We start from the raw sequence: 22,243 nt of genomic DNA, 5'->3' as shown, positions 1-22,243 counted from the left end.
AATTGATGTGTAACATATTAAGACGTACTTTATGCTTAAGCCTACTATATCAATGTATGTATATATATATATATAGTTTTAATAGCGAAACTTAGCAGTAGAGGGATGTCTATGGGATCCCATAATTTGCCTTGTGTGTGGGTGTGTGCGCGGTACATACTAGGTTAACATTTAAAAAAAAAGGTCTTATATATGATGTACATATATGTAAGTTAAGTTCTTAAGACTAGAAGCAAGAAAAAAAGTTTTGTTATATAAACACACACGCACACACACGCATCTCGTGCTATACATAAACGTGGCTGATTTGTTGATGGAATGCGTTGCGGATGTTTATGTGACTGCTGATGTATTCATTGTTCGAATGATGATTACGAGTATGATGAGATGAATGATGGCGGTGTCTGAGTGGATTGGCTTTGTACATTTCAAGTGATTTTGCATTGAGATGATGAGGTGTGGTGGTAGTGGTTGTGGTAGTTGGAGTTGGAGTTGGAGTTGGAGTATGATCACTCAATGTGTCGCAGCTGCTGCCACAGTCTTGCTGCTTGTCTTGCTGTTATTATTGTTGGCCAGCACCGCTGACTTGGAGTCAGGCTTCGCCTTTGCTGCCGTTAGTAATGCTGTTGCCTTGCTGCTTGCTGTGGCGGCGGCTGCTGCTGCTGCTGCTGCTGACGCTGACGCTGTCGAGAGCTTTGGCCCATTGAGGATATGGCTTTTGATGTGGCTCTGGAGAAGCTCCTGAGAATCGAAACAAAGTTGACATAGATCACAGGTAAAGCCGGGATCATTCAACTGATCGACGGCCTTCTTACGCCGCTCACCCGTTGAATGCGAATGCGAATGCGAATTGGACGTGGTCGTTGTGCTGGACTCGCTCTCCGAGAAAGAGGCCGTCGACACCACATTCGGCTCGTCCTCCACATCCCCCTCATCTAAATCATCTTCGTCTACCTCCTCAATGGCATCCTCCGGATCTGGATCGGCATCCTCATCGAACTCCTCTTCGATAATGTCCTCTATGGGCATCACACCATCGTCTTCATCATCCGAACTGGCCACTATCAGCGGCGGCATCTTTGATTTGCCATTCATAAGCGGTCGCACCGCCAATCCCACTGGCTCCGGCTCCTCCACATCGTCCTCCTCATCATCATCATCTTCGTCGTCATCGTCGCTTTCCACCTCTCCATCATCGTCATCGTCGTCATCGGAGCTGATGACCTCCTCGACGAGATCATCGTCGTCCTGATTAAGATCCGCTTTGTGTAGCTGCTGCGGCAAAAGTTGAGCGGGTGGCTGGACACCTTCTTCGTCCTCGCCTTCGCCACCATCTCCCTCCTCGTCCTCATCTTCACCCTCGCCATCCTCATCATCGTCGGTGTCGTCATCATCTCCCGTGCCCGAACTATCATCGTCGTCGCCCGAGCTATCCTCATCCAAATCATCGCTATCCTCCTCGTCGGGATTCGCCAACTTATCTGCTGTTGTTCCTCCTGCAGCCTCACCCTTCTCTGCAAACTGATCTTCAGTTTCGGCTCCGTCGCCCAATGCTGATAGTGTCGCCGCTGCATTCGCATCTACTGCCGCTGATTCCATGGCCGCTGTTCTCTCAATGGCCGCCTTAGTGGCCACTGGCACTATGACATCCTCCTTCAAATGGTTGTTAATATGGTTCATCAGCTTCTCCTTGCGCGACAGATACTCGCCGCACAGATCACAGCCCCACTGGAAGGGGCAGAAAGGTCGCACCACCTTCGCATCGGCCAGCTTGTGCTCGATCCACAGCTCCTTTGTGTCGAACTTCAACTGACAGCGACGGCAGGTGAGGTGATCGTCCACCACAATCACCGGCGGCTCGGGCAGATTGCTTACCTCGTGTTTGTGCAGCTCGTACATGTGGCGACGCAGATTGTTATTGCTGATGAAGGTGGAGGCGCAGTATTCGCATTTCAGCTCACGTTTCCGCTTCATCGACTTGCTGCGGTTGCTGCTGCTGTTGTTGTTGTGGTTCATGCTGTTGTTGCACGAGTTGTTGAGGCTCTGCTGCTGCTGGTTGGGCATCAGGCCCACCGCATGCAGCTCGCGGAGGTGCATCGAGTTGTTGTTGTTGTTGGTTGTGTGATTGTTGTTGGTCAACTGTGTCGCTTCGCCGTCGATGGGGTTCTGCAAGGATTAACATGCCCGAAAGGTAGCAGGATACAGCGGGATTTGGGTTGGTGGGTAGTTGGGCAGTTGGGTTGGTGGGGGGTGGAAGAAAGAAGAGAAAACAAAGATTAGTACAAATTCAATTGGCAATGACGAGATGTTGATATCTGTTTTTTGCGACTGGTGCGGAGGCATCATCATCATCATCAGCACATCAAAAGTTGTTGGTGGCGCGACAGACGACGATCCTCGCCATCGTCCGTCGCTTGTCCTCCTCGCTGCACAAGCCCAAAAACGCTCACCTGCTTGCTATCACCTCTGAAATGCCACTTGCGATGCACCTTGAGTGCGATCACCTGGGGGAACGTCTTGGCGCACAAATCGCACGCGTATTCCCCGTTCTCATTCTGCCGCTCCACCTGGAACTGACCGGCATCCGCCGGCCCATCATCGAACATCGCCGCCAGCGGATTGTCCACGTACAGCTCTTGCTCGTGCTTCTGGATGTGCTTGCTAAAGTGCTCCTGGTCGGTGAAGCGAGCGCCGCAAATGGTGCACGCCACCTCCGGAATGCGGATCTTCAGTGACGTGCCCGCAGTTGCAGTACTGCCCGACGCCACTCCCACAGTGGTGCCATTGCCATCGCTATTGGCCCTCTCCTCCAGTTGCTGCTGCTCATCGTCATCCTCCTCGTCATCGTCATCGCCGGTCTTATGCCGGAAAATTGTTCTTTTGGTCGTGTGGTGCGAATGCAGCTGTCCATCCTGCTGCTGGTGGGCACCGGTCGAGGTGATCGGCTTGCGGTTGCAGGTGGGCGTGTGGTTGTCATGCATCTGGCGGTCGAAGAAGACCTTGCGGCACAGCGAGCACTCAGCTGGGTTGGGCACTTGCGGATGCTTCTTATAGCGATGAACCTGTGGACGAGTGAGTATCGGAATAGTTGTTGTAACATATTGTGCCACCAATTAGTATCACCACCCCCCCTCCCCCACAAACACCCACCCAGAGAACCGAAGAAACTAGTTAATCCCATCCAGACTTACCCATAGACTCTTGCGTCCGCTGTAGACATTTCCGCAATCTTTGCAGGAATAATCGTTCGAGTCAAACTCGTCGTGCGAGTTGATGTGGATGGCCAGCTTCTTGTTGGTGTTAAAGTTTGATGGACAGTACTTGCACTGGTACCAGTACAGTGGAGCAGATGCAGTGGATCCACCCGCCGCGAGGGTGGAGAGATCAGCTAGATCCGATGATGTCGGCTTGCCCTCATCCATTAGAGAGTCGTCGTCGATCTTAGAGGACGTGGACGCCGATGTGGAAGCGGAGGCGGATGTCAGCTTGTGAACGCTGCGTTTGTGCTGCTGCAGCTCCGACTCTGAACTATAGACAATCGAGCAAACCTCACACTCGAACTGCTTGATAATCATTTCATCCTTGATGGCCCTTCCGTGCACCTTGAACAGATGCACCTTCAGGCCCTTCTCGTAGGCAAACTCTGCGTTGCACAGCTTGCATTTGATGAACTGCACATTCTGCACCTGATGATCGGTGAGCATGTGGTAGCGATAGGACTTCTTCGAACTGAAGCGACGCTGGCAGATGCGGCAGCGCATTCGCCGGAAGCGTCGATCGGCTGCCTGGTCAAGGCTCCGGCGAAAAACTGCCTGCTCCTGGGGCGTTTGATTGGCCATTGCCGGTGGCACATTGGCAGGCGTTGCTGGAGCCGACTCGGACATTGTTCCGCCAACTCCGAACTCCGAATCCGTTGCTGGCGTTGCGGTAATCGTTAGCGATTTGGGTGTCATTCGATTGGCAGCCGCCAAGGCTGCATTCACTGCATTCGAGGCTGTATAGTGGGAGCGCATGTGATTGGACAGGCCAATGTTGTTGCTGAACACCGCATTGCAGATGGGGCACTCCTTCTGCTGGCTAGCCACGCCCACCAGGCTGCTGTTGTTGCTGCTGTCATCCAGGCGCATCTTCTTGGCCACGCTGCCAGGCTCCTCCTCGTCATCATCTGGAATTGAGAAGGTGGAGCGCGTTAATGTGTCACTTTCAGTGTTATCTCGTCTCATTGGCAAACAAGGACACAAACTAAGCAACGTCAGACATACCAGCATATTGAAGCCATTGATATATGAATTTACAAATGTGAGTAGACATTTTAAATGCTATTGTTTTGCGATAAAATCGAACGAAGTGCTTTACCAATTAACAAAAATTTAGATGGGAGCTAGTTGGGAAATATATCGACATATAAACATATTTGTAACATTTAATGAAACTTTAATATCGCATATTTGTGAAATCGGAACTTTAATGTCAGAAGGACTAAAGAGTACGGATAAATCTGCTTGATTTTATCTTTTTTTTTTAAACATGATTAAGTTTTGGTATTTAAACAAATATGGGTATGAAGATGAAACGATGAAACAGTCAGGCAGAGCGGGGGGACGTCTACAATCTAAGCCTAATTACCGAGTGTCCCACCATTTGTTATCGACATCAGGTCCTTCATCACGTAATCGTAGCGACCCGTGTAGACGTTCGGCGTACTTCCGTCCGCCAACTTCACGGCATCCGCATTCACGATGTACTCGAAGCCGCCAGAGTGACGATTCTTGTCCACTCCGTGCACATTGATCATGTGCTCCCGCAGGTAGGAGATCCGTGGATAGCCCAGTCCGCAGCGCACGCACTTGTATGTCTCTGGCAGTTTGTTCGGATGCTTCGATTCCATGTGGCGCAGCACATTGTTGTAGTTGTTGTACTGCTGGCCGCAAATGGGGCAAACCTGCGGCATGCGGGAGAAGTACTGGGATTTGGGTGCGGATGCATCGCGATTCGCCGAGCTCTGAGCGGCTGCGGCGGCAGATGCGCTGGTCGATCCACCGCCACCCACCTGATTACCGCCCGCCAGTTTTGGTGTAGAGGTCAGCGGCGGAGCCGCACTGCTGCTTCGCGACTCCTCCGCCGAGGAACCAACGCCTAGGGCGCCGAGCAGGCTCCTCTTGCCCGGCGAGTGTTCCATGCTGTTGCTCCTGGCCATGCCGCTGCCAGTGGTGGAGGCATTGTCGCTGACCGCGCCACCACCCACGCCGCCCAAGTGATCCTGGTAGACATGATCGAGGAAACGCTGGTGCGTTTCCAGCTTGGCATCGCACGTCATGCAGCGCAGCCGGACAATGCAGTCCATGTTGTTGTAGTGCCGCCGTCTGTCCACGGGATCGGCAAAGTCCAGTCCGCAGAAGCTGCACTGTATCGAGTTGTTATCCTTGCGCTGGACATCTGCGTGCTTGTCGTAGACATGCGTGCGGAACTCGTGCTTGGTGCGGAATCCCTTGGGACAGAGCTTGCACTCGTACAGTTTGTTGACTAGCAGCTCCTTGGCACGCAGTTTCTCTGGGCGTTCGGAGCCGCCGCCGGGTGTAACAACTTCTCCGCTGGCTGTCACTGTGGGACTATTCATGGCCATCACTCCTGCTCCGGCATCGGCAACTGGAACCGCTCCTGTTGCTCCATCGTCAGCCCCATCATCTGCAATGGGCACAACCACTGTCGTTGTTTTCCCACGCAGCGCATTCAAGACTCTAAAGAGATTTATGCAATTCCGCTTCTTCAGATGCGAGATGAACAGCGCCTTGGAGTCGTTCATCTTGAGGCAATTGAAGCATAGGTTGCGCGGCAGCTGCGGATACTTCTTGCGAACGTGCGCCATGAAGTTCTTGTACGTGCTAAAGTACTTGTTGCAACATCGGCAGGTCATCGTCTGGTATTGCTCGAGGAACTCGTCGTTCTGCTCAATGAACTCCACTTTGTCGCGGGTGAGCAGTGGTCGGTACTGTTCGGGATTATCGTAGTCGTAGCCGCCGCCCTCGCACTTAATGAACGCGTTCATCACCACCTGGCGATACTTTTGCGTGGAGATATTCCCGCCAGCGGCGCCCGCTGCCCGATTTGCCTCAGCGGTGGCCGCCGCGGCCGCTGCCCGTTGGATTTCCAAGGCGGCAGCCAAAGCGGGCGTCGGCTTTGTGATGGGTGTGTTGTGGGGGGAGTCTGTGGACAACTGGAACAGGTTTGGGTGCAGATTCCTTTCGTGGCGACGGGCGTTGGCCCGGGTAGAGAACTGCAGGCTGCAGGCCCTGCAGCTGGCCACCTTGGAGTCCCCGGCGGCTGCCACATTGGCCACCGCATTCGGCGGCAGCGAGGCAGCCACGGACGAGGCATTCACGCCATGCTGCGCAGTGTAGTCGTAATCCGAGGCCTGCGGGGGCACAAATGAAATATAAATTATAGTCGGGCTGACAGGGAAATCTCGCTTAAAGTCTTGAATTTTGCTTAATTAAAATAATTTAATCAGTAATATGTCTGGTAAAGAGATACCTAAATACATTTAGTAGTATATATAGTATACACTTTATCTACTCTGTGCTACATATTTTATGGTGACTCACCGTCAGCGGCACATCGCCCTCGTGCTCGGAGCGCTCTAGGAACATTGTGGGATCGACCATGTCATCGGACTCGTCTATGGACTTCATCTGGTAGTCGTCATCCGTATCAATCGGCTCATCTTTGATGGGCATCGCAGGCAGTGGCTGCAGGGTGTCCAACGTTCGTCCAAAAATGAAAGAGCAAACAGTGCCAAACGAAACGGAAATTAGTTGAAATCGAATAAACAACATTTGCACAAATTCGTAAATGGCATAGTAAGATAAATCAATAACATCGATCATGGACGCTGCAGTACGTCCATTTGATACCCGTTAGCCAGAGATCTATGGCCGTGTTGGTATTATAAATTGATGCATTCCAAAAACCGGCAAAAGCAAGACTAAATCCAGACGGACATTGGTGATTTTGCATAATTTCGCATTCGGGATAACAGGTAGAAGAGCGCTGTGTACAGGATTGGGGCAGGGGATTCGATTCGTTCACGCTTCGAATGCACGATACAATTACATTATAGGAGTAGCGTCTGAAAAAGCGCAGCTGCTGGGCGGCGCTCTGGAGCGTCACCGGCATAAGCAGCGGAGCCGTTGATACGGATGCGGAAGCAGAAGCAGAAGCAGATACAGATGCAGAAGGCGTGGCGGAAACGACGCTGCCCGGCGGATTGGACGTGGTCGTCGACGTGGCCAGTCCACCACTCTGCTGATGTTGGACGTGACCGCTGCTGCTGCAGCTCTGGCTGAAATCAAGCGGCAGCGACAGCGAAAGGCTCTCCATTCCAGCCACACCCGAAATTCCCGGCAGCAGTTCAGCAGCAGCAGTAGCAGGAGGCGGAGCAATGGATCCCGGGCCCACTGGGGGCAAAGTTGGAATCGATGGAATCGTTGGCAGCGGTGGCAACGGAGGAACTGTTATGTCCAATGGCAAATATAGCTTTGGTTTAAATTTGCGCAATGTTGGAGCCGGATTGACCACCGGAACTGGAAGTGGACGCTGTGGGCGAAATTGTCGCTGGCGTCTGTGGTGCTGTTGCTGATGCTGCTGATGATGTGGCAACAATTGCTTGCCACGCTGCTGCTGATGCTGCTGCTGCTGTTGCTGCTGCTGCTGATGATGATGATGGTATCTGCGATACTGGTGAGATTGCTGGCGCTGCTGATGCTGCTGCTGTTCCCGCTGCTGGGATGCGGATGTGGTGGACGTGGATGTGGATGAGCAGCTAGCCGCCGCCGATGCTGGTACCTGCAAGAGAAGGGTCTGCAGCGATTGCTGAGCACTGCTGATCGTCGCGGTCATTCGGGCCGGTGGTTGCAGCTGCAATTGATGCTGTGGCAACTGCTGCGGTTTAGGACTCACATAGACTGTTAGGGATTTGCGTTTCTTCAGCGAGTGTATGCCGTCCAATATGTTGGCGGCTGTCGATGCGGCCGTTGGCGTCGCCTTCTCCTTCTCCGCTTCGAGCTCATTCTCCAAGTGCTGGTGGTGTTGCTGTTGCTGATGCAGATGCTGATCGAAGAAGCCTCCTCCCCCATTCTCGGCACTGTTCAGGTCCAGGTAGTTGAGGAGCTTGCTCTTGTTGTTATCCAGCCACTGGCGCTGCTTCGCCTGCGAGCTGAAGCACCGGTTCTTGAAGCTCTGCCACGAGTTCAGGTAACTGATGCAGGCGTGGCAAATTTGCTGCGACAGCCGATCCTGCGGTGTAACCTGAAAATAGGTTTGCAAAAATGGTGGGTCGATTAATCAAATGGTTCAGTTTCGAATATGGAAAAGTAAGGTTACTCGCAAGAAGCCCAATTATACAAGTTTAAAATGCAATAACCCTTATGGGATGATGCAACATGCGTTATTTAAAGTCTAGATAACCCACTCTTTCGATTTCTGGTCATTTCCTTTGGACATTTGGGGGCGGGGGACAACAGTGCAGATTTGTGTGTGTCCAGCGATGCGGAGAATGCAGGCAGGTAGCAGTGGCAGCAGACCCCGGCTCCCAACTATCCTATTAATGTCAATGACCTGCTTATAATTATATGCAATACTGCGCCAGCATCCCACACCACCCCCTTTGGATGAACCTTATCCACCCCTCCACCTCCTCCTCCGCCCTCAACAGTCACCAATACAAACACACAGAACACTGCGCAAATCATATGAAATGTCCTGCTGGCTGATAACAGTGTGTGCGCATGTTTGTTTGTGTGCGTGCACGACTGTGTGTATCGCTTGAATTGCAAGCCTATGTATGTAAGTCCATGTCCGCCCTTATATACATACATACATACGTACATACATAACTATGTACGCCCGTCCTGCCGCAAAACACACACAGCACATGGGTCGATTTCACCGGTAGACCGGGCTGAAAACATCTTGGCCGCCCCCGTCACAAAATCTATTAAATCTCAATTATCTAAGTCCGCGGTTAGGCATCTTTTATCGTAATCGCTTATCGAAGTCGCTGTTGCAGCTCGTCAGTGATGGCAAGCCGGCTTGTTGCCAAGATAGGCTAATCAATTTATAAAGTTTAATTTCTCATTTAAAAACCGTACCTACCGTAAGAAGCAAATATTTGACAACTATTCAAGTCATAACAAAATTTCAAAAATAATTCGTAATAGCAAACAGTTATTATTTATAATTGTTTGAGTTGATCAAGTAATTATTTTATAGTTACTAATTTTGTTTGTCGTTTTAAGTATTTACTCTATTGTACTCAATCCGATCAGTAGCTTGAAGTATACCTGGCTTGAAACCCGCCCAACTATCAGCTCTATTCCCCCCCCTTCGCCGTTCTACTTGAATATCGATAGCAATACAACGACAAGAATTAGCTGTCGGAAAGGCGAATGAAAGTGATCAAAACAAACGATGGAAATGTTTTGTTTTGCATTTGTCTTTTCGACTTCAGCTATGTGTGCACATGCGTTTGTTTGTGTTGGTGTGTTTAATTTAATAATCGAGGGCCTGTTGTTGCTGCTGCTCGTATTGTTGTGCCAGTGTAATTGAAACCCCAGGATATTAAAGCCCAGAGGGTCCTTTAAACACACACACACACACACACGAACAATACACTGTCACCCCCCTCCAATTTTGGGCCTACATATGTACATGTATTATGGTAGTAAATATCTACCGCATCCTATGTACAATTATCCCACACTACCAGCAGAGGATTTCGAGTGAGCTGCTCCATCTCCGCTTCCAACTGCACACTCCAACTCCATTCCGATTCGATAATATGTTGTTCATTCACCTCGCCCAAACCAGCGTTTCCTTTATGGCCGCCATGTTTCCCAGTGCAATTGGATACAGGATACAAGGATTCCCATGTTCCGCGGACTGCACTTTAATGCGGCAACATTGGAAAACCATTTGGGTTTGGGTTTATCCACATTGTGGCGATATGCTACGCAATAAGGTGAGATTTTAGAAAGTCGCAAAAGGGCAGGAGTTATGTACATACATATACATAGTGTGTACATACATACATACATAGTGGTCACGGTGTACGTATGTATGTATACAATGCAGAAAGACTTGTGGCAGCTGCAGATGCGATTCCACCAGCTGCCGCCTTCGTTTTCTGCTGGCCACCAGGTGCAATAATCACCAGCCATGGAGCATGGACCATCCATCCAATCCATTCCACGCCATTCCCCGCCGCCTCAGCTCCTGCGTCGTGGAACAAGTTCTTTTCCTTTTTGTGTCCTTATTCGTTTCAAACCCATGCTGTTTATATCTATATGGATATCTCTATATATGTATATTCGTGTGTATGTGTGCCTGTGGGCAAGAGAAAGAGAGCATCCTGTCCTGTCCGTTCCACGCACAACAAGACGTAGAAATAACCAAAAAGTAACCCTCATATTTAGCAGACCGGAGATCTTGAGGGCAGCAACAAAGCAACAACAACAACAGCAACGCAGGAACAGGAGCAGGAGCAGGACGATGAGGAGTCGGGATTCGGAATCAGGGTTCATTTCGGGCATATTGAATTTCGTCGCAGGCAAAGGCAAACGACGACGCAAAACAAAATACAAATAAAAACGCAAGTGCAACAGGGTCCACCCTAGCGCGTCCGAACAGCTGTTATCGTTCATGCTAAGATCAATGCGAATGAGTTATCGATAAAGACGGCGGTCTCGAAACTTCAACGCCAAGGGAGGGGGGAGGGGCAGAGGTGTAAGAGGCGCAATAGCAAATAGAAATAAATTCGAGGAATTGAATATGCGATTTACAGTTACCAATTCTGGAAAGGCAAGATTTCATGACAGTGAACAGTATGATTTAAGAGGAATATTAAATATTTAATTCTATGAATATGTGAACTCATTTCCAAAGAAATCTGCATTGTATTTGGACAATCTTTTTGCTTTTTCCCTTTAATGCTTTTATATTTCGCAATGATTTTAACTCCTAATTACACAATTTTGCATAGTTTCCTCAAAATAATGTTTTCGTCTCATCGCGGATCATTGCGCCCTTCATCGCAAGCCAGTTTTCTCTTCTGGGCAACCAGGGCCACATCCTTGGCCGTTTGTGTATCCCTCAAGTGTGTATCCTTGATTCATCGTATCCCGGCTACCTATTCCAACCAGTCCAGCCAGCCCTCACCCGCCATCTTGGATGAGGCAATGGAAGGAAATGTGCGGATGCCTCGGCTGCTTCTGTGTGCCCTTGTTGGCTTCCCCTCGTATCCAATACCCCAAGCCCGCCGCTCCCCGCGGAATCCCTCTTTTATCGGCATGTCATCTCGTCACGTCGCTTCATCTTCATCGTCGTCGTCGTCGTCGCATTTTTTGGCCAAGGGGAGAAAGTTGGTCCACCTGGGGACCAAGAGCCACAAAATGGAGACGCCGCTCAACTGCCTGCCCGCTGCTTCAGTTTGTTGTTGCTTTTGTTGTTGGAAATTCGATGCGGGCCGCAGGAGGAGCTCATCCAGCCAGTTAAAGAAGCAGCAGAAGAAGGCATAAAGCACAAATATATGAACATCCCGCCAGGTAATCTGGTGTGCCCAAGGTGAAACCACTCGACGAAATTGTGTGCCCGGTTTTGGGTCTCCGCCGCTGACCGTTGTCCGTTTACCGCCAGCCAACCCCTGCTCTTTCTCCATAACCGTGCCCATATGCCCATGCCCTTACCCATGCTGAAGCCCAAGACCAAGCCCAAGTCCGAGCCCATACCCAAGTCCATGCCTATGCCCATACCCATTCCCATACCCATATACCCACTCCCGTTTCCCGGTCTCTTTTGCCAGTGTCTTTGTTTCGTGTGCCTGTGGTGCTGTGTGCGTGTGTATGCCATGGCGAGCATGTGGTCCGCCTCCAGATAACGAGAACGGAGCAAGAGCAAGAGCCAGCACAGCCAGAGCCAGTGCCAGTGCCAGTGGAAGAGGAAGAGCCAAGAGCAACAGCAAGAGAAGCAGTCGAGCTAGCGACGATGACGACGATGACGCCAACTTATATATGTACATATACACCACCTCTGTCGGAGCCAACTGGCGTGCCATGGTGTGCGTGTGTCCATGTGGCCATGTTCCCGTGTCTGTGTGAAGAGCAATTGCCATGAAATCGAATCGAAGCCCAGGGAAAAGAACAGAGAATCGCGGAGAAGCAACCGAGCACCATTGGACCCATCCATCCATCCAGCCATTGGGGGCACCAGCAGACCAGCAGACCAAGCTGGCGAAGCTGGCGAAGCGGATATGGAATATTGGGGATACACATACTGGATGGGATGCCGGGGGAAACCCAGCGGAAAAACCGGAAAAGCAAGCATGCAAGAGCCCGTAGAAAGAATCAATAAACGAAGCTAGCGAAGCCCCAGTCCAAGTCCGCCTCCTGTTCAGCCTGTTCCGTCTCCGCCACTTCAATTTCCTTGCAAGGATGCGCGCGCGCAAAGAGAGAGCGGCGGCGGAGCAGAGAGCAACTGCTGCCCTCCAAGCGAAATTCCTTGAAAAAGGTACGCAGCAGGCAGCACAGCGCAAAATTATATGTAATTGGCCTGGGTTTTTGGGTTTTCGGTTTTTCGGTTTTCTGGCCTGGAATCTCTGAATCTCTGTGTGTCCGCCGCACACACACCAACACAGCTACAGCCAGGGGCACACAGACGCAGCCAGGCACACTAATACCAAGGCAACAACGGCGGCGGCGGCGGCAACGACGGCGCGCTCATCGGGCTTTATGCTTTGTGCTGGTCATTCGCAGCTGCTCTCGCAATCGAGAAGTGGAGGATGAAAAGGAGAAGGAGGAAACGGATGAGCCGCTGGAGGAAGAAGAGGAGCAAGCGGAGCAGGCTGTAGATTTTTGGAAAGGAAGCAGGATCAGTCCTAACCTCAAAGCGGGAAGGCAATGGAAGGAATGGAATCGAAGGAGGAGGAGTAGCAAAAGTGTAGAGTTCAAGTTTGATTATGAGCTAAAGATTGTGGTCGTGATTGGATTTCAGCCAGAATGGGGAGCTCCAATTCTACTCCTCCGTCTCCTCTTTCTCCTACACCCATTCTCTTCCACTCCCACTGCATCGTGACTTGGCAGTGGAAACATTGGAAACCCAAAAGCTAGCCACACACCCATACCAAAGCAGATGAGGAGGAATAGGCGGAGTTTGGCTGGTTTTCGGTTCGTTCGGTTATTTTTTTTTTCTGTTTGCTTGGTTTTTCGTTTTTGGATGTGGCCATCATCTTTGGGTGCTTGCACAATCCCACTTCGATGGGTCTTGAACCCCGGGGCCCAATGCCCAATGCCCACTGCCCAATGGCTACTCGGCATCATCCGTAACCTCACTTTTCCATTCTGTCCAGCGAACGGGTGTGGCCACCGCCTCATCCTTCCACTGACCATTTGGGATCTGTGTGTATAACTGTTAATGGTGTCCAACCACCAGAGCACCGGAGTGCCAGAGCACCCAAGAGAGCGTTCAGTGAGAGCGGCGGACTCGGACTCGGAATCGGAGACCCGGGATGACGACACCGACGACAGCAATGGCGATGGCAACAGCCGGATTATGTATATACCCGCATCCGCATCCGCACCCGTGCCCGTGCCCATGCCCACACACCCATACCCATACCCATAGCCACTCACCTTGATGCCGACGCAGTTGAGGATCTTGGTGGACAGCGGCTCCTTGTCCGCCGCATAGCTATTGATGATCGAGATGCATTCGGTTTGTGGGGCGATGCACAGGCGACAGCAGTTTTGTCGCGCCGACCGTTCGCTGTTGCTGTGTTTCGCCGATGTTGCTATTGCTGCTGTTGGAATGGCCGCTTCAGGGGATGTGGTTCCCGCTGACGCAGTGGCTACCGCCGTCGTCGTCGTTGTCGTTCCAGGCTGTGTCGCTGTGGCCTCCAATGCTACCGATGCTGTTGTTGTTGCGACGGCTGCTGCTACTGCTGTTGTTGTTGTCGCTGTTGCCGCCGCAGCGTCGCACATTTTGTCGCTTTTGTATTGGTCGCCCTCTCGCTCTCTTCTTTGCCGCTTGCTTCTACTTCTCGGTTGAATTTGTTTTTGGGTTTGGTTTTTTGCACGTTTTCACTTTTGTTTCGGTCTGCGTCCGTTCGCAATCGTTCCACACCATCCACATCCACTACTACAATATACTACTATGTGCTATATTATCCGCTCTCCGACGGAAACGACCACGCCGCTCGCGTTACCCACTTTTCGCACATTGTTCGCACTGGTTCTTTTACTTATTTCGTTGCCTCCATTGATCCTTTGCTGATTCGCAATTTGGAGTTTCGCTCTTGGGCTTCCTTTATCTTCGCCTCCTTTTCCACTTCGCTTTTGTTTGGAGGAGTCGCACTGGAAAAAAATTGAACGCTACACTGGGACTGCGAATTGCCGTTGCGTATCTGCGACTGTAAACGGTAAAACGATTTCTGGCGAAAAGGTCGTTTTTGGCTAGAGATGGGCACGCCGGGCGAAGCCTGGACTTTACTATCGCTATCGCTTGTGGCGGACGCATGCGTGGTCACACTTACCACTGTATGGCGGTTTTTTTTAGCGGTCGCAGACCCGGTCACTCTGGGAAATAACCATCGAAGAAGCCATTTTAATTCGATAAGTCGATATTTTCGACTTTTTATATCGCGGCTATACAGAATTTCAAAATAAAAATATAAAAAACTCCACTTAAAGATTATACAAAGATTCTCTATAAGGTGCATCATATAATTTGCTGCATTTAACGTACTTTGGCTTACATTTCTGTTGACTTCTTATTGGGAAATTAAGCATGTTAAGAGATTTGAATTATACAACTATATAGATGAATTCTGAAATCTGATTTCTAAATTAAAGAAATTAATGTTATAATATTGCTGTTATTTCGCAGTTATATCGGGAACATGCGAAATTGTGAGTACACCGGCTACTCGATATCCACCGATATTCCGATTGGAAAGGGCACAGCTATCGACTAGAATCGAGTAGTCAGAGCAACAACAGGTAGTTGTCCCGCCCTGGCGGTAAGTCAGTTGATAAATTCACTTCGGCATTACAAAATATCCGCAGAGTGCCAACATCGCGTTTGCCGATACTTAAAGTAATTAAAAGCGTTATAATTATGTCGTTTTTTTATGGTGTATTTGTTTTCGCGCAACATGCGTGTTCTTATTGCTGTTAAACGCATTTACCTGGAGTGTAGACTTGTGAAATCTTTACTTTAAGACTCTGTGCCCAAATATTCTCCAATACAGACGTATTTGTGTGCCTGTGTGTGTATCTACCGAGAAGAAATACATATATCGTACGACTGGCGGCGGGGTAACCAGCGATAGAAACTTTCGTTTGGTATCTTAAGATACAAAGATACAATTGTATCTCGAAATGCAACTGCTCACACACACACGCACGCACGCACACCGGCACTGACACGTGTTGATGTGCTGCACTTGTCTGCGTTTTACCCATCTGTTGATTGCGACCTTGCTAGTAAATAATTACCATCTTATAAATTATGATACAATAGGAATAGATGCGCCCACCTAATGTATCTAATTATGTAGGGGCGTGCACATAAGGCCCATTTTTATGCCTAAATGCCAATCTTCTGACCTCTAGCTATCTCATGTGCGCTTTTAATAGGTTGTACTAAAATGAAAGCGATCGAACTCATACTTTTCCCGGAATCTGGACCATTGCAAAGCATTTCGAGATAAACGCACTTAAAACTCTAAGCGATTATTTTCTGTTTTTTAGAGTTATATGCTCAAAATTGTTCAAATTCAGGCTGCCAAAATCATAACAAAAGAAATTTATGAAATGTACAACACTAACTGCAAAATGAAGCATCAAAATTGTATTTCGCAAATGTTCGAGATATATTTTAGGTTCTATGCAAGTGTGAATCCAAAATTCAAAGGAATTTTACTTCTGATCCATTTGTAAAAGCATGACTCAATTAGTATACATATGTAGATACTTAGATACATAGATACTTATGTATGCGCACGGGTAGACTTTGTTGACGTGGGTTTGAGTGTAAGATGAATCATCTCGGAGTGAGCAAAAGCGTTCTGTTGCCTTGAAAACGGCCCTTTCCGATAATAATGGACCGCAGAAATCGGCGATGGAAATAAAGCCATTGTTCTGGTTATTTGCGCTGCGAGGTGCCATTGAAGACTTCGAATTACATTTTTAGGGTTTTTGTTTAAAAATGTACCAAATGTATTTATCAATTGAAAAGTTTTCAAGAAAGCCTTTGCAAATGACGAAACAATTGGGAAACAGGCCCACAAAAGCCTTTGTGCAAATAATTTAATATATTATATTCAGGCCTCACATTTGTTTCCATGCCCATAAAGTCAGGAGGCGTCCCTCTGTCTGAAGCAAAAAAATTACAAATTACAAGTAACACGCATGACCCGCAGCTATATTGCGCATATATAATATAAGTTAAGGGGAAAACCCCACGATTATATATGTAGATATGAGCTACTTTGTGGGCCACAAATGGGTATAGCATACATGTGGCGAAAGTCTACATTGGCGACATTTCAGTGGAACCACTTATAAGGTCTCTTGGGACGGTTGGTTATATCGCCGAATTTAATAATTATATTTAATTGCCATTCTATAGTATTTGCATATTTCACAGATGCATAATAAGGCCAAATTGATATCAGTCGATTTTTTTTTTAAAGTTTCCGCTCTGAGCAACACCGGATGCCTTTATCCCATAAATGACGCAAATTCATATCACTCTTAAGTGCTTAAATTAAAAGGCATACCCTGTAATAATGTTCTTATCTACTAGCGCAATTCCCACTCCCATTTGATTGGATTCCAAAGTTTACTCAAGTACGAGTTGAATATATTTCATAACTTAAAGTTTGGTTTGTTCATTAGCACGTTTTGTTGCGTAGTGTAGTCTAATGTCTCGGTTCAAAGCCGCTTGTACCTTCTATTTGAGCCCCAATCTTTACCATCTTGTTGTTAGATCATTGTTAGAATAAGTGTGTTGATCACAGCAGCTGATTAAACATTAAAACTATACATTGTACATGCGCATGTGTGTGAATATTTTCAATTTAACGAAACGCATAATTCCTATTTTGCTCTTTTCCAGTACTGAATCTCAATCACCGGAAATTATCCACAGAATCTCCATAGAACCTCCCTCAAAATGTATCCCTTCGTAAGTTTTGAATGCACATCCTGTAGATTTTAGTTGTAAAAGCATCAATCATTGCATAAATCAGTGCCTTGGTTCTTAAATATCATAACATACTCACAATATATTACTTTTTGGTTATAAAACTATAATAATTTATGCGGGTGAGTTCATTGAATACTTTTCGTTTAGTCTGATTCATTTTTCTAAGAGTTAGATGTCATTTGTGTGAGCCCTGTGTTTAATCCAGCTCCATGGAGTCAACTTGAATTGTACATTTTCTGACTTTTATAGGGTTCTGGAATGCCATCGCACCCCCCTACCTCCACTAACCACCACGAGCCGCCACGGGCGCCCTTTGGAGCTGGTTGGGTGCCACCGATGCAGCAGAACTCGCCATACCCACCACCCTCCCAGCCACACCCACACTCACAGCCATCGTCCCAAATGCATCCTCAGCAGCATCAGCAATATCCAGGCGGAGCTCCAGCTCCGTATCCACCTATGACGGCACCGTACCCGTCCGCCGCCCCATCCTATCCACCTTATCCCACATCGAATCCCTATCCGGCACAATACGCTCCTCCAGCGCACAATCATTATCAGCAGCCACATGTTTCGAACAGTCCCTATCCCGCGGATCGTGGATACACACCAGCCATGACAGCCGGATATGATGCGGGCTATGGCTACGGAAACGGACAAGGACATGGACAAGGACATGGACATGGACATGGACATGGACATGGGCACGGACATGGGCAAGGACATGATCATGGGCATGGATATGGGCAGGGCTATGGGCATGGACAGGGGCATGGGAATGGTCAGGGGCACGCGCATCGGTCACTCCCAGCTCACAGAGAGGTTGGTCATCAAATTTGGGGACTCACGTCCACACTAACCGCACTCCCCCATCCTCAGTCGAATTTGTTCCAGGGCGGGTCTAAAACAATATCATGTTCATCATGCCCATGAGATCTGATCTCGTTTTGAGTGACTGTTTTGAATGTTCTTTTCAGGGAACTCCCACTGTGGTGCCTGCCGCAAACTTCGATGCCGTCAAGGATGCCCACGACTTGCGCAAGGCCATGAAGGGCTTTGGAACAGATGAGGACGCTCTGATTAACATCATCTGCCGGCGATCCAACGAGCAGCGCCAGGAGATCCAGCGCCAGTTCAAGACGCACTTCGGCAAGGACCTCATCGAGGACATCAAGTCGGAGACGAGCGGCAACTTTGAAAAGCTCCTCGTCGGCCTGCTGCGTCCCATCGTGGACTACTACTGCGCCGAGCTAAACGATGCCATGGCTGGTCTGGGCACCGACGAGGAGGTCCTCATCGAGATCCTCTGCACGCTGTCCAACATGGAGATCAATACGATCAAAAACCAGTACTTACGATGTAGGTTCATCTATTTGGCTTAGCCATTTCTCTTTGTGCTTATGTGGATTTTGTGTATATAGTGTACGGCGCCCATTTGGAGTCTGAACTGAAGTCGGAGACGTCGGGCAACTTCAAGCGGCTGCTCACCTCCTTGTGCACGGCGGCGCGGGATGAGAGTGGTCGCGTGGATCCCGTGGCGGCCAAGAACGATGCCAGGGAGCTACTGAAAGCCGGCGAACTGCGCGTCGGCACCGATGAGAGCATGTTCAACATGATTCTCTGCCAGAGGAACTACCAGCAATTGAAACTGGTATGCTGCTTGATACTTGTAGTACTTGAGTGTATAATTGAAACCGCAACTTAATCCTACCCAACTGCAGATATTCCAAGAGTACGAGGGCATGACTGGCCACTCGCTGGAGAAGGCGATCAAGAAGGAGTTCTCCGGCGATGTGATGGAGGGCCTGATTGCCATCTACAGGTGCGTCACCAACAAGGCCGAATACTTCGCTTCGCGCCTGCACAAGGCGATGGCCGGAATCGGCACCAATGACACCCAGTTGATCCGTGTGATCATCACGCGCAGCGAGGTAAGTACATCTATATATAAAATCATTCAAGTTGGACACGAGCCTAAGATGTTGCCACGTTTTTTAGATTGATATGACGGACATTAAGGTGGCCTTCGAACGTCTGTACGGCAAGTCCCTCAAGAGCTGGATCAAGGTAAGATATATATATATCTAACTATATCTATAATCTATAATCATATATAATCTCTCTTGCAGGGCGATACTTCGGGCCACTACAAGCACGCCCTCTACGCCCTGGTGGGTGAACAGCGTTCCTCTTAAGAATCTCCGCATATATATGTATTATTCAAACCAAATCCGACGTGAAATCAATTATTCGAATATGTATTATCTCTTCTATATATTCGTTCATTTACATGCATACAACATACACGAACACGCCAACGAAGCCAGACAATTATGAACCACAACGTAGACTATAAGTGCTCACAAATAATACCTGAACGGGATCAGACATTTGATACCTCTTTCAAAGAAATGAACAAGTGTTGATGTTGTATTTTATTAAAAGACCTTTGTATTTAAACGCGTTCGTAAAGACACATACTATGGAAATCGCTTGTTAATTAGCTCGAAATGAAAGTTGCTTGTATCTTGGCAAGTGACCAGGGAAATGTTGCAATAAAAGCTATGCTTTCTAACTACCGACTTCGTCTCGACAGTGCCTCAATGTGACAATTGCCTCCTACTTCGAAAAAAAGCATTTAAAACTGCAATGACATACACTACAATATACGCATATTGAATCGTTGAATCGATTCGTACGCACTTATACACACTATATACACACGCTCGTGTTTGTAAGCGGGTTTTTAACTTCCAGTTCGCTCTCAATGGAATAAATTATGATATATGTACGTGGCAATCCTCAATTGGATTTTTTCTTTTTGGATCCCGGGCGGGTAGGTACATGGGTTTTATTTCAAAACTCGAACCTCGATGAACATGGAATCGTTGCGAAGATAGTTGCGACTGGTGATCACCTTGTGTGGTATATGAAAGTACTGGTTGCTCTGGATAAAATCATCGCTCTTCTTGCGCACAAAGATGGTCTTCACATAATCCTCGGCGTCTGCCGCATTCGTGCACTGATCCCGGATGATGATCTCGGCCTGGAGGCGGCAGGGCCAGGCCAGTAGGGGATCGTACTCCCCGGATAGAACGTTCAAGCAGGCGATCATGTTCCTGCCCTTCCAGGTGCCCTTGCCATTCAAGTATATATCCAGCTGGTAAAGGGATATATATATAAATGGCATATCCATCGGAGATGCGACCTCAACTCACCCGTAGAGCATAGCCAAAGGCTTTATTGGAGAACATGGCGCTGTGGAGAATGGTGTCGTACTGCTTGGACTCTTCCAGTTTTTTCGAGTAATCCTTGATGCGCCAAATCAAGTGTCCTGCACCGGGACCGGGCATTATATATCTAAGTAACTATATTAAACCAAAAACATACCCCTTATATTCTGGACACTGGCAATCCGCTGCTGCATGGCCATTTGCGTCTCCAAGTCCGATATATTCTGCATGGTCTGGTGAAGTGCTCGATCCAATTTATCGCAACGCTCCTCCGTTTCGCACACAATGTTCTTCACATTCTTCACCTCGTAGTCCAAGGTGGCCTGCTTCGACGTCACATAGTCACTGTTGCCCAGCTTCGTTTTGATATCCTCATTGATCTGCTGCAGGAACTCCTCGATCTGAAAGAACTTCTCCCTGTTGAGCCGCTCGTTCTCAAAGATCAGCTCCTCCAGCTTCAGGATATTGTCGTTCAGCTGATTCTGGTGATAGGTCACGTCCGCCGAGAGCTGGTTGACCAGCTTTTGGGCCTCATCCAGCCTGGACTCCACTTGCTCCTTCAAGGACTACGATGGAATGTATGCATAATAAAGATAGATGGTGGTTATATTCGAATAAAGTAGCATCAACTCACCTGTGTGATATCACAGCAGTACTGGACATCCAGCTGGTTCTGTTCGATGGCAAATGCCTTCCGATTGGTTTCCTCCTCCATCTGGCGGCGCAGATCGTCCATCGCCTTCTCCGTTTCACGGGTCCAATCCTCGACGACCTGGTTCTGCTTCCGTATGTTGCCCACATCGGTGATGAGATGCAAGCGCTGTCGTATCTCCTCGTTGAGAACGGACCGTATGGTGCCCACGTCCTGTTCGATGACCAGGAGACGCTGATCCGACTGCCTATCCAGGCGATCCATGCTGACACTCATGCGCTGCTGGCTGCTCAGATTGTGCTGGTTGCGTGGACACTCCTTCAGATGGGATCGCATCCGGATGCGTGGGATGAAGGCCTGACAGCCGTTGGGACACTCCTCCAGCACCTGGCCGCAGTGGATCAGGTGTTCCTGCAGTCGCATCCAAAGGGGAGTAATGTAATAGTAATCAAAGGTGGACTGAAAAGTTGGACGATTATAACCGTGAATGTCTGGGCATCGAACCATTCGTTGCAGAAGAGGCACGACGACTTCTCATACTTGACTATGGTCGTCGATTTGGGCTGACTGCCGTTCTGGTTCTGATTCTGATACCCTGGATTCTGCTGCTCGGTTAGATCCTTTCTCGACGACGACCTGGTCAGTGACATTATATTGAATGGGGAAAATCAAACTTTGGATCGGCAAATTCTCTGGCGCTGCGAGTACCGCCCTATGCACACTAAACTCAGCCAAAAATGATTAAGACTTTCCTTGGGCATAGTCATACGCGACGCACACCGACATGGTTTAGATATAGCTTTGCACATGTGTTGGCATTAGGGCGTCCATGGAATCTATACGACAACCTCGAACTGATAGCACTGCCATTTGGTGCGATTACCACTATTTCGAAATGCGAGAGCAACCACCACCGGAAACGTATTGACCACTAACTTGGCGAACCGCTCTGCGTCGACCAGGAGAACACAGCCACCGGAGTATCCACCAAAATCGTTACCGTTGTCACCAGATCTTCCAGCGACTATATGCCCATGTGTACCTGCAAAATGCTCGTATCTCATATCTCCGCTTGTGCAAACATATTCGGAATGCGAGGCAG

General features: G+C 48.8%; 3 protein-coding genes across 11 annotated transcripts; 1 reads left to right on the top strand and 2 right to left on the bottom strand.

Annotated features, from left to right (window-relative positions):
* Positions 1–464: 464 nt before the first annotated feature.
* LOC6726137 (zinc finger protein hangover) lies at positions 465–14,581 on the bottom strand. Of its 4 annotated transcripts, none has more exons than XM_039297469.2 (8): positions 13,680–14,581; positions 7,957–8,304; positions 6,603–6,746; positions 4,627–6,412; positions 3,192–4,165; positions 2,451–3,062; positions 825–2,166; positions 465–741 (listed from the first exon to the last, which is right to left on the bottom strand). In XM_039297469.2, exons 1-8 carry the CDS (start codon positions 14,025–14,027, stop codon positions 593–595), a joined length of 5,703 nt encoding a protein of 1,900 aa, XP_039153403.1. In that variant the 5' UTR covers positions 14,028–14,581; the 3' UTR covers positions 465–592. The 4 variants fall into 4 exon arrangements, with proteins under 4 accessions (XP_039153403.1, XP_039153404.1, XP_039153401.1 ...); XM_039297470.2 differs by having other exon boundaries at positions 4,639–6,412; XM_039297467.2 differs by having other exon boundaries at positions 465–2,166.
* A 427-nt stretch (positions 14,582–15,008) lies between these two features.
* On the top strand, positions 15,009–20,062 carry LOC6726136 (annexin B11). 4 transcript variants are annotated; one of them, XM_039297455.2, is made up of 8 exons: positions 15,009–15,064; positions 17,167–17,235; positions 17,506–18,078; positions 18,234–18,615; positions 18,678–18,907; positions 18,978–19,187; positions 19,255–19,323; positions 19,386–20,062. In XM_039297455.2, the coding sequence occupies exons 2-8, from the start codon at positions 17,224–17,226 to the stop codon at positions 19,449–19,451; spliced, it is 1,542 nt and encodes a 513-aa protein (XP_039153389.1). In that variant the 5' UTR covers positions 15,009–15,064; positions 17,167–17,223; the 3' UTR covers positions 19,452–20,062. The 4 variants fall into 4 exon arrangements, with proteins under 4 accessions (XP_039153389.1, XP_016039660.1, XP_016039659.1 ...); XM_016172484.3 differs by having other exon boundaries at positions 15,009–15,141; XM_016172483.3 differs by lacking the exon at positions 17,506–18,078 and having other exon boundaries at positions 15,010–15,141.
* On the bottom strand, positions 19,521–22,216 carry LOC27207613 (TNF receptor-associated factor 3). 3 transcript variants are annotated; one of them, XM_039297458.2, is made up of 6 exons: positions 22,078–22,216; positions 21,624–21,777; positions 21,124–21,552; positions 20,647–21,055; positions 20,475–20,590; positions 19,521–20,416 (listed from the first exon to the last, which is right to left on the bottom strand). In XM_039297458.2, the coding sequence occupies exons 1-6, from the start codon at positions 22,203–22,205 to the stop codon at positions 20,108–20,110; spliced, it is 1,545 nt and encodes a 514-aa protein (XP_039153392.2). In that variant the 5' UTR covers positions 22,206–22,216; the 3' UTR covers positions 19,521–20,107. The 3 variants fall into 3 exon arrangements, with proteins under 3 accessions (XP_039153392.2, XP_039153391.1, XP_016039658.1); XM_039297457.2 differs by lacking the exon at positions 21,624–21,777 and having other exon boundaries at positions 22,142–22,162; XM_016183296.3 differs by lacking the exon at positions 22,078–22,216 and having other exon boundaries at positions 21,124–21,600; positions 21,682–21,882.
* Between the last annotated feature and the right edge of the window lie 27 nt (positions 22,217–22,243).

Source organism: Drosophila simulans, chromosome X (genome assembly GCF_016746395.2).
Source record: "Drosophila simulans strain w501 chromosome X, Prin_Dsim_3.1, whole genome shotgun sequence".
In the NCBI taxonomy this organism is placed as follows: Eukaryota; Metazoa; Arthropoda; class Insecta; order Diptera; family Drosophilidae; genus Drosophila; species Drosophila simulans.
This window is presented reverse-complemented; position numbering and strand designations above follow the sequence as displayed.

Bases quoted from the DNA above. Each gene is read 5' to 3' on its own strand.
- LOC27207613 (XM_039297458.2), bottom strand. From the start codon at position 22,205: ATGAGATACGAGCATTTTGCAGGTACACATGGGCATATAGTCGCTGGA. The intron at 21,553-21,623 runs GTTATAATCGTC...ATGCGACTGCAG, and splicing joins TCGATGCCCAGACATTCACG to GAACACCTGATCCACTGCGG. The intron at 20,417-20,474 runs GTGAGTTGAGGT...TCCCTTTACCAG, and splicing joins CCTTTGGCTATGCTCTACGG to CTGGATATATACTTGAATGG.
- LOC6726137 (XM_039297467.2), bottom strand. From the start codon at position 14,027: ATGTGCGACGCTGCGGCGGCAACAGCGACAACAACAACAGCAGTAGCA. The intron at 8,305-13,679 runs GTGAGTGGCTAT...ACCTATTTTCAG, and splicing joins TCAACTGCGTCGGCATCAAG to GTTACACCGCAGGATCGGCT. The intron at 6,413-6,602 runs GTGAGTCACCAT...GTGCCCCCGCAG, and splicing joins AGGGCGATGTGCCGCTGACG to GCCTCGGATTACGACTACAC.
- LOC6726136 (XM_039297455.2), top strand. The intron at 18,616-18,677 runs GTAGGTTCATCT...TTGTGTATATAG, and splicing joins CAAAAACCAGTACTTACGAT to TGTACGGCGCCCATTTGGAG. The intron at 19,324-19,385 runs GTAAGATATATA...TCTCTCTTGCAG, and splicing joins CCCTCAAGAGCTGGATCAAG to GGCGATACTTCGGGCCACTA.